Raw genomic sequence first — 11,375 nt, forward strand, 5'->3', positions numbered from 1 at the left:
TAATTTTGCTGGCTGCACGTCAGCTACATTGCACAACACTGCTCCCATGGTTTTCCAGTGGTATTACTCCAACTATAGACCAAATACACAGGTAAAAGAAGACAGGCAAACGGCTCAGTATCTGTCGTTAGCGTGGGATATAAATGAGCCTTAAGACATTGCACTATTTCATAATTGACACATCCATCACTATCCAGTGCACTAACATTTCATCCTATCCATCAAGACATGCTACCTTTGCCTTCTGCATGTGCACAACATATGGGTTGAGGACACGCCCATAAATCCATGCTACCTTTAATTCCATGTTTAGACAGCTGGACCTTGCTTGTTGTTACTTTCGTCAGCTGTAGCTGTAGCATACTTAAATTAGGTCATTTAAACTGTTGAGACATCCTACCTTCATGAATTTATTCAAAGTCTGATTTTGAACCTTACAATGATCTTTAAACTAGCTAACTAAATTTGTGCAGTATTCTGTTCTAATATGGTAGCACAGGTCAACAGATAAACCAAATTCAGTCTGTGGTAACATGTTTGGACAAGGTTGCACATTTTGACAGAACACCGGCTAGGATAAAATTTGCTGTGGAAATGAAACAGAGATCAGGTTTTATTGTACCAAACTACACCAATCAGTCCTGTACTATATCGCACCACTTGGTGGAAAGGAACTTAGTGGGTCCAAAGTGGGCAAAGAAAATTTCCCTCTCACCATTACACCAGCAGCAGCCTGAAGCATTGATCCAAGGCAGGATGGATCCATGTTTTCATGTTTCCACCAAGCTCTGAGCCTACCATCTGAAAGTGGAGCTGAAATGGAGACTCATCAGACCAGCAACGTTTCTCCATCTTCTGTTGTCCAGTGTTGGTGAGTGTGTGTGAATTGTAGCCTCAGTTTCCTGTTCTTAGCTGACAGCAGGAACCCGGTGTGGTCTTCTGCTGCTGTAGCCCATGTGCTTCAAGGTTGGACGTGTTGTGTGTTCAGAGATGCTGTTCTGCAGACCTTGGTTGGAACCAGTGTTTATCTGACTTCCTGTTGTTTTTCTATCATCTCCAACCAGTCTGCCCATTCTTCTCTGATCTCTGACATCAACACAACATTCTGGTCCAGACAACTGCTGCTCACTGGATATTTTCTCTTCTTCAGACCATTCTCTGTAAACCCTAGAGATGGTTGAGTGTGAAAATCCCAGTTAATACTCAGATCAACAACCATGCCACATTCAAAGTCACTTAAATCCTCTTTCTTCCTCATTCTGATTAAACGTGTTGCTGTCCCTCATCAGCATTTTGCTGCATGGATATGAGAAACTTTAGTGTATTCTTCAGGCAGCAGTGAAATAACTGCTGCATGTGTTCACTTAATCATTTATTTACTTCACACTTTCTCACCCTTAAACCCATTACAGGATGGAGTGACCATGAGAGTCTCTGCAGTCTGTGTCTTGTACAGAGTGCTGATGGTGTAAGAAGTAATTAACCTTCATTAGGTCTGAGTGGATTTTCTGAACCACGTTGGCTTTACTCCCCATCAGACTTTATGACTGTTACTCTGGTAGCTCCTTGTATTTTTAGACAAATACTGTTATATCAAAATAAAATATATTTCCTGTTTCATTGAACATTTGGTTTCCATTGGTGTAGAACAACTGTCTTGTCCTTGAGGTGATATTTAAAGGTAAAACCCCCATGTGTAAAATTCAGGCAGTTCACACCTTTACACCCATGTTTATGTTAAAACAAATGCAAGCAGCTCATCAGACCCTGCTGAGAAGCTCTACACATACATACACAAACGCACACACCACTCACACAGCCAGGCAACCGTGCAAAACGGAAGGATACGCATGATAATGTGTAATCTGAATTAAGTGAGTGTGCAAATGAGAGGAGGGTTTCCTGACAGAAATCTTAAGTCACCCTCAGATTTAACAGGTTAAATGTACAAGTCTCAGGTGTGTGTACTGCAGCAACTCAGGACACCCGCGGAGTTAAGCTGGAAACAGTTAGCTGAATGAACTGACTGGGAATGAAATGACTGTATTGTTTTGTGGAGTAATAACTGTTTTAGTGGAACCACCACCACTCCCAATTGTAGGTTTGTGCTCTGTAATCTGGTCTGCAGTGATTTAACCTGAGCTGTCATGGTGACTTACAAATCTGTCGCTACACACAGACTCCTAACAGACAGAAAATATGTTTGTTTGTGCTTTTGTGTTGTCTTTTTCTGTGGCTCTGGGTTGGTTTTGTTTTGTTTTCCTGTGTCTCATGTGGCTATTATAAGCAATTTTAAAGTTTTCCAGCTTTATTCTCTTTCTTGTGCATTAATCTCTAAATTAAGAAGAAATCAGGACATAAATTCAAAACCTTAATCAGAATAATTCTTATTTTCAGAATCTTGACATGGTCATGGTGATGCTTTTCATTCTTCATCGCTTCATTATTATTATTATTATTATTATTATTATTATTATTATTATTATTATTTAAAGTTAACATAGGTTTAGGCAATGAGTTTCTTCTAACTCAGTCAGACCTGCAAACCTCAGCTTGGGCTTACGTACTATAAAACGTCTGCATCTTTATGCTTCTTTTCTTACGCTTCTAGACGTTTTCTAACGTCACAGCTACGCACGGCTTCTCAGCTCCCCTAATTGGCCGCGTCCGCTCCGCCCTACCGGTAGGTAACTTGTTGAGAGTCTACGGGCGGAGTCTGGTCTGTGATTATAAAGCGAAGCCCCCCCTCATCGGATTCACCCCCGTTACCTCTCCTACAGAGCCTGCCTGGCCAGGAGCAGCAAGAGAGAGGGAGTCCGCCGAATAAGAAAAAAAACTATTTGTTTTAGTGGACCTTAGTCAACATGCCTTCAAATAAAGACGATGGCGGATGGAAGAAGTTTCTGTGGGATTCGGAGAAAGGAGAGCTGCTCGGCCGTACGGGGGGCAGTTGGTGTGAGTATGTTTGTCAACTAGCCGGCTTTTTTCCCCCCTTCCTTTTTTAAGGGGGGTATTGAATGGTCAGCGCGCGCTCTCGCTTGTAGAAGTGCGCACCGTTCGCCTCGCGCCTCAAACCACCTGTTTGATTTGACTTTGCGGCTTTTAGGCTGCGAACGTTTTGTGTCATTTTGTGCCAGATAAGTTTGACTCTATATCTGTCTGTGAACGCAACGCAGTCCACGCATGAATTAGCTTGATTTAATTGTTACTGAAAGGCCCAGCGGCGGTGAAATTTCTGTTTATTTTTATGCTCCCTTCGTGCTGCGTTCAGGTTCCCATTGTTGATGCAGGACGCATCGACACTGCGGAGATAACGGTCGGAGCACAGCAGCTGTTTTTGTTGTTGGGCAAAACGTCAAGTTGTCTGTTAGTAGTCACAGAACGGGTGGTTAAAGGGTTAAAAATGCATCATAGTCCAAGGTGAGTCAAGGTGACAAGGCCTGCTCGTAAACGGAGAGAAGACCATCGATCCGTGTCGGGTTTCTCTGATCAGATGTCACTGTAATAAAACGAACAATACCGCTGATTAACTTGCTCGACCTTTACTTCTCTTGTTTCTCCGGCGGCGGAAGTGCGCATGCCCGTGTACTTTTCCCTTTCCCTTCAATGTCACATCTGTCCAGTCTGGCATCGACATCAAACACCTGGAGTGAAAAACAACTGTGCTTGGGCTCCGGTGGTTTAAGCGGCCGCTGCTGGAGCTGGTCGGACTGATGTTCGCAGCTCTGAGGGGTCACTTGTCCTTCTGAGGTCACCTGAAAGTGCTGATGCGTGTGGGAATGTGGCATGCGCAGTGCTGCGCTTGAAGGTTGTGATTTAAATGGCATCCGGTCCGGGATGGAACCACCTGGATAATTATTAGTTTTATTCCACAAATTGGAGGATAGATTATCCTTTTTATTATAATTATGATCCTGTGGCTCTTCCGCCTGGAAGCTGTGTGATTGAATGAGTTCAGCTTGTTGTGACCTGATGACTTTGCTTCATGCAGCAAAAGAACTGAAGATGAAGATGAAGGACATTTACACTTCAGCCATGTTTATTGCTTCTCAGCATAGATGATAAAGCTGCACTAGATGTAAAACTGAATTGGTATATAACCTGGGTCCCCTTTTCTTAAAAAAACAAAAGTTTAGCAGCTGTTTTGACAGCTGTAATAACTGATTTATGCAGTTTATCCTCCTTTTGTCTGCATACTTATTTAAACTGTGGTTGCTGAAGGAGTGTTTTACTGTAAACACCGGATCTGTAATTTGGTTAAAGCTCTCTGGTGTTAGTTCTCATGAGGCTGCTTTAAAATGATCTTTTTCTTTCTTTTATTTATAAAATTATTTTCTTTTTTCTTGTTTTTTCCTCTTGCTGAAAAGTTCTTTCCAGCTCTAAATGACGGGTGTGGTTTCGCTGGCCTTGCTCACTAAAAGTTGTGAGAGCTTTCAGAAAAACAATATTCTTATTATTTATTCATTTTCTAATGCAGAACTTCTTGATTTAAATAAACCTACAATAAATCAAATTTTTAGATACAAAAACTATTTTCCTGATTTGAGTTTTTAAAAAGTGACCTACAATAAGTATAACTTTTAATTATAAAAATAATTTATTTATTAATGCATTTTATTTATTTTGTAAATTATGCAGAACTTCCTGATTTTAGTTTGAAGTGACAGTAAATTATACTACAATAAACATATGTTTTTATTTAAAAATTATTTATTCATTAATTAATTTAATTTATTTTTAATTAATGCAGAACTTCTTTGTAAGTTTTTAAAAAGTGGCCTACAAAAACAAATTTTTATATAAGAAAATAATTTATTTATTTTCTAATTAATGTGGAGCTTCTTGATTTTAAGTTTTAAAAAGTGACCTGATAAAATTATGATTTTTAAATTAAAATGCTTTTATTTATTTTCTAATAAATGCAGGCATCTTGGTTTAAATGGGGGGAAAGTGATTTATATTTACTATAATTAAAACTTTTTAAATTTGTATTTCTCTTTTTGTGTTAACTTGGATAAAAATCAAGATGTGTTTTATTTTCCTCTTTTTTGTCTTGATTTTGAAGTGCTGCACTTCACAAATAATTTTTAAAAAAATGGAAAAAACACACCAGTTCCTTGTTTGCAGACCAGTAAACTAGTACACTGGTCTGTTAATCAGCTCGTTGGATGAATAAAACACATCAGTGGGAGCCACAGCCAACCATGACCTGACGAAGTCCTACTTTGTTTGTAAATTTTTCATGTGAAGTTTAAGCTTTTTATGCCTTGTTCGTGATCTCTGTCGGTTGTTTTCTTTTTAACTTAAAGCAAGTTTCTGAGGCTCGTTGGATTGAATCACCCGTTAAATGTGAACTACAAGCTGTTATTGTAGGAGTGAGTCCAGGTGATTTGAGCTTTTCATGAAGTTGAAAGTTCGCTTGTGAAAAATGACCATAAAGCACAGCGAGTACACTTTGTTCATTGTGTAGCTTATCAGCGTTTGTGGCGTTGCTCCACGGGAATGCAGCCGTGAAGGTGACCTGCTCGTAAAGAATCCTGCAGCCTTTTATGCCTCTTTACGTTAATGGATCCCGTTTCCTGCAGCTTTTCCTTTTTGTTGCTGTATGCTGACACTTTCTTTATCTTTATCTCCCACACAGTCAAAATCACGGTGTTCTATGTCGTCTTCTACGGCATTCTGGCCGGTATCTTCATCGGCACCATCCAGGCCATGCTGCTCACCCTGAGTGAATACAAGCCCACCTGGCAGGATAGAGTCGCCCCACCCGGTAAGAATCTATATAAAAAAAAAGAAATATAAGCTGAGTTGTTGTAATTTTACACACTCATGCTCACCTCGTGGATCAGGAGGAGCCATCCTGCTGAGCTTGCTGGTCATTTTTCCTCAGTCTCAGTAAAAATTCTTGTATATCAGACCCTGATGAAGTAGCTGTTTTTTCTGTGGATAGTCAGAGGACAAGATGCTTACTTTGTACATGTAATCAGCACTTCATTTATCAGCTCATCATGGTGCCAGAGAAGGTTTCCCAGTGTGTGCACACATGGCCTGGTTTCCATGGCAGGCGTGGCCATTTGGGGTTTACCAGGCCGAGTGTGTGAACCATAACCAGCTGAATGAGGCTTTTTTGTTTTTTAACCTGTTCTGTCCTGCATCATGACAGCAGCATGATGGTCTGGCTGCCATATTGTGGCGAACAAATTAACTTTACCAAGAGGAGCCTTTAAAATTTGCGATTAAATGTTATTCTTTATTATTATTATTTATTTCTACAGTCATTTAGCAGACTCTTTTATCCATGTTTCTTGCCTATTTTACTCATAACTGCTGGACTGGAGAAACATGCGAAGGTGGACAGAGGAGAGAAGGGAAGAGAAAAGACAGAAAAAGGCAGTGGTCCACCAGCCCCACCAGGTACCAGCCCCCCATGCATTAGTCAGGGACAGAGCCCATCGCTCCAGCGAAGGCCTGGCCCAGACAGCCACCCACTGTGGGTCGGCGCCCAACCCAGCGTTCCCGGCCAAGCAACCCAGAGACCACAATCCCCACCCCCAACGCTGCCAACCCCCCCAGACCCCTACCTCCAACCCAACCAGCCCCTGGACACGACCCCCATCAACCTCTGAGGGAGCAGCCCAAGCAGGCAGTGAGCCCCACAATCACAACTCAGACAACCTTCCACACTTCCACCTCATCCATACTAACATAAAGACACAAGTCACCCCACAATCCAAAACAGACGTCCATACATACACATGCATTCACAGGGTCCCCTGGAGGTTGTATACCACTCAGTGATGGCATGTCCTCCCTTCCCTCTCTTCCCCCTCCTCCTCTTTCTGAGGCGTAGCACCACGGACACCTCCACGGAGATGTCAGGTGCCCAGCAGAGATGCTAGCCCAGACCCCAAGCCAGTAGACCAAATCATCCCCCCACCCCAGGAAGCACACAGAAAACATGAGGAGGGCTCGTATAAGACCCCATACAGAATTTTTAGTTAGAGGTCGACCCAGATCATAAAGAGTGTGATGTTGTGTCTTCAGGTTTGTCACACACCCCACGGTCGGACAAAGCTGAGGTGGGCTTCAGCCTGAACGACGTGGAGACGTACCTTCCCTACACCAAAGCTTTGAAGGAGTTCCTGGCCAAGTATGATGACGACAAACAGAGGGACCAGATGAAGTTTGAGGATTGTGGAGGTAGGTTTCACCTCCACCTGACAAGATGCAACCGATTTTAAAGTTAAAATCATCACACGTGGATGCTAACTAGTGTTCCTCCCCTTCAAACCTCACAGAGGAGCCTGCGGAATACAAGAACCGAGGAGACTTGGAGAGCGACATGGGGACCAGGAAGGCCTGTCGTTTCTCCCGGACCTTGCTGGGACCCTGCTCCGGCATTGAAGACCAGGACTTTGGCTTCAAGGACGGAAAGCCCTGCCTTGTCGTGAAGCTCAACAGGATCGTCAACTTCCGTCCAAAGGTATGTCTGAAATTCAGTTTTTGGAGACCCGCAAGGCTGGTTTGTATAGGACGTTAGTACAAGACAATTCACAGTGCTTTACATAAAACATTAAAGCGTTCATTAGAAATAGAAGAATTAAATAATAAAAGAAATAAAAAGGGAACAGTTTTAAGGACAAACATTGAGGACGACGATATACTTGCTCTGAATTCCCTGTTTATCCTGGCTTTTGTTTGTATAGAAGCATTGTTTGTGCACATCTGCAGAAATTCACGTGTTTAGAAGCTGCAATATTTTAGTAACCAGTAGGGGCAGTGTAGAGCCCAATATGACCGGATTTAAGATTTTAATGGTCTCACGGGTCCTGGAGGGTTAATACATTACTTATCCCAAACAGCAGGTATAACATCTCAGAGGATTCTCACTTTACACAGAGTTGTTTGTCCATTCAGAGACTCCATAGTAAAAATGGTGGCACAAATATGGCAGCTGCCATGTATGTGGACCCACAGCAAGTGGATATAAAAGAATGATTTTAAGAGAATAAAACCGTATGTTATTTATTGATGTAATTTTTTCTGTCATTGACCTTTAATTTAGTTACAAGCTGCACTTTTAAAGCTGGTTTCACACATTGTCTGTAGTACTGAAATGTCCTGAAGTGGTGGTAAAACATGAGAAAGCAGATGTTTCTGCTTTATTTCGGCGGATTTGTCCTTCCTGCTGTAGATTCAGTAATCGTATCAACACAGGAAGGAGCCTCATCTGCTTTTTCTCAGCATGTCGCAAAGACAACTGAGATATTTTTTTTTCCACAGCTTAAATTCTGGAGCTTAAGCTGCTTCCCCCCCATCGGGACACACACACACGGACACACACATTTCAAGGCAAAACCTTCCCACTGTGATTTGTTTGTGATGACTCCTTTAGAGACCATTCTAGTCATGCTGATGTAGCTTTCATCATCTGTTACTGAGTCTCTAAATGTCATTTGTTTAGCCCCCCTCTTCTAACGATACCATCCCTGAGGATGCTCAACCTAAGGTCCAACCCAATGTGATCCCTCTCTTCTGCACCAGCAAGGTAAACGTCTTCTTCCTTTATTTTTCCTCAAGATGAATCCTTTAAGATTCCATAAATGAGTCCCATTTGATTTTACCAGAAACCGGAGGATGCCGATAAAATCGGGGAGATCAAATACTACGGCATCGGCAGCGGCTTCCCCCTGCAGTACTACCCGTACTACGGCAAGCGTCTGCATCCACACTACCTGCAGCCACTGATGGCGCTCCAGTTCACCAACCTGACCCAGAACACTGAACTACGCATCGAGTGCAAAGTGTTTGGAGAAAACATCTACTACAACGACAAGGACCGATACCAGGGACGCTTCGACATCAAGATCCAGATTAACAATTTATGACCGTCGTCAGGACTTCTGCCCCTCATCTCCCCCGCCCCTTTATCCCCATTAATAATGTAAGCAAAGGGGCGGATCGTCACCGCTAACCCAATCACTACTAGTCTTGAATAAATGCGAAGGAAAAAAAACCTGTTGAGGGACCGACGTGTAATCTGTCTGCTTTCATGTCTAGCTTCTCCACCTCTTTCCAGCCTTAGAGTTAATTTAGAGGAAAGTAGGCCCTAAAATATATATTTATTCTGCTGTAAATGACTTTTCCACGAGCCATGGGACATCCGTCACTGACGACTGTAATTCCAGCTGATGTATCTCGAACTGCATATCCCTGCCTTGTGTGGTTTCAGTAACTAGTTTTCGGAGTCCGAAGCAAACCACGCTGCTCCTCCTCTTCTTGTATCGGCAAGCTTTTAGAGATTTTTAGGTGTGCTTGTGTCTGAACACACACTCCCATTTACTTAATGATGGAAACGGTTGGTTCACTCTGATCTGTGTAAGGGAAAGGCTGCACTCCAGGAAATGGCTTCCCCTCTTTCTCGTCTTTTACTTCTGGTCATGGGATACTTTTTTTTTTTGTTTTAATCACTTAAATGTGTGAGAGGGTTTTATTTGGTTTCATGCCTTTTTTTTTGCCTTGAATGTAGACTTGTGTGTCCAGCCTGTTAGACACTTTGGCCTGCTTGAAGGGTAACGGTGCTAACTTAAGTTTTTACCATTTCATTTTTTTTCTGCTGGATTTATCACAGCATTGTGGTGTCACTGAATGTTTGAACCATTTTAAAGATGGTGAAAGAGTTTTATATTTATGCAGATGTACATTTTTGTTTCTTTGCAATGTAATGTATAAATGCAATACCAAAGTGCTGAGTTGAAGAAGAGAGTCTGTCGGAGGAAATGCGGTTCTCATTTAAAGAATGTCATCTTAATAAGTGCTAACATCAGCGTCTCGCCTTTAAACACTTTCTGTGGTTAACTTCTTCATTTGCGTTATGGCCATGAATGTAGTTAGGAGTAGACTGAACAAGTAACAGGCAGAATAATTTCACGCAGTTCATGAAAAGATTCGAGCTCCTGCAGAGCTCTGACTGTAGATGAATTATGCTGGTATGTTAAATATTCCATAGGATCTAATGTTGGTGTAAAATGCTCAACAAGACATCAGTTCACCCAACTTTGTCATTTTATCAAAGATGGAAACAAATAAAGTCATAGTGAACCTTTATCTTGCTTCTTGTTGTGATTCATGTATTTTTTTAAAAAATATATAATTATGCTAATAAAAAAAAGTAAGGATATTTGGCTTTTTGGATGTCAGAATGAACCTAAAATACATTATAACCTTCACTGCCTCTTCTATGAAATGACTCCAAAACAAAAGTAAATCTTCACAGCTGCAAGGGCTGTTTGTATAATCTTGTGAGATTACTACAGAAGATGTGTCAGTGTGTTGGAGTAAATTCAATACCTTAGAAAATGTAAATGGTTATCTCCACCTAAAAGAAAACCACATTACTTTCAGTGAAAACCAGAGGACAGCAGCCCGATTGATCTAGGAATGAGTAAAGTCATGTCTGATTAGGAACTGTGCCATAGTAGAAGCTTAAAAGTGAACTTAAGCAGGTGTTTCACTAGAGGTGTTATCCAGGTAAATATCTCTTAAAACCCATCAGCCTCCATCAGCCAGGAGAATCCAGGCATAGCCCCCACATTCACCTTAGAAACACCATGAGGAAGAAGTGAAGCCCAAGATAGATAGGAACATCCTTCACTATCAAACCTCCTTCATCTCCATGGAAACCAGCAGCACATTCATGATACATTTCAACCGAAGGCAGTCGTAGGAGAACACAGCAGAGATTTTTAGAGCTCAAATCAAACTTTTTGATCATAAAATAACATATATATAAGCCTCTGTCCCACAGTGATGAGACAGGCATCTTTGTAACCAGCAGTCTCTGCTATCATGTGACTCCTAGTTTGTGTGGAGAAATTAGCAGAAGCTCTAACGTGGACAGAGATGTTCTCATGGATTTCTTACATTCCCATGTAAAAGCTTGGGGTATGAAGTGTATCTCATGCTGCCCCCTGTACAGAGGGTCTAGTCAAGAAGAGGTTAAGAGTACTTATTGCTGATTTACTAACAAGTAAAAAGTAAAAACAAAACAAAAACAAAAGACATATCTGAACCACGAATGGACCACTAAATAACAGCTTTATCCAAAGAGTCCTCGTCATCATACTGTTCACATCATCAGACCAAGACGACACCAAACACAAGACAAGTTGTTGAGATACTGAGACGTTTTACTGTATGTTTGTTTGTTTGTTTGCTTCATTAATTGTTTTTAGATGGAGGAATTATTCCTGCATGATTCTGCTTAAATGTCCTACATTCATCATCTTAAACTGGTTTGTCCAGGAAGTTTTTCTCTGCCTCAAACTGTCTCAACGTGGAAAAATTTCTGCTGGGTTTCTAAAATGATGTGGACT

General features: G+C 41.5%; 1 protein-coding gene across 1 annotated transcript; it reads left to right on the top strand.

The window, feature by feature from the left end:
* Positions 1 to 2,745: 2,745 nt before the first annotated feature.
* On the top strand, positions 2,746 to 10,107 carry atp1b1b (ATPase Na+/K+ transporting subunit beta 1b). The gene is made up of 6 exons (XM_041978572.1): positions 2,746 to 2,955; positions 5,642 to 5,770; positions 7,045 to 7,200; positions 7,299 to 7,483; positions 8,465 to 8,548; positions 8,628 to 10,107. The coding sequence occupies exons 1-6, from the start codon at positions 2,865 to 2,867 to the stop codon at positions 8,886 to 8,888; spliced, it is 906 nt and encodes a 301-aa protein (XP_041834506.1). The 5' UTR covers positions 2,746 to 2,864; the 3' UTR covers positions 8,889 to 10,107.
* Positions 10,108 to 11,375: the final 1,268 nt, after the last annotated feature.

Source organism: Melanotaenia boesemani, chromosome 24 (assembly GCF_017639745.1).
Source record: "Melanotaenia boesemani isolate fMelBoe1 chromosome 24, fMelBoe1.pri, whole genome shotgun sequence".
NCBI lineage: Eukaryota > Metazoa > Chordata > Actinopteri > Atheriniformes > Melanotaeniidae > Melanotaenia > Melanotaenia boesemani.

Coding starts and splice junctions, on each gene's coding strand:
- atp1b1b (XM_041978572.1), top strand. CDS start 2,865: ATGCCTTCAAATAAAGACGATGGCGGATGGAAGAAGTTTCTGTGGGAT. Junction 7,484..8,464: donor TCGTCAACTTCCGTCCAAAG/GTATGTCTGAAA, acceptor TCATTTGTTTAG/CCCCCCTCTTCTAACGATAC. Junction 8,549..8,627: donor CTCTCTTCTGCACCAGCAAG/GTAAACGTCTTC, acceptor TGATTTTACCAG/AAACCGGAGGATGCCGATAA.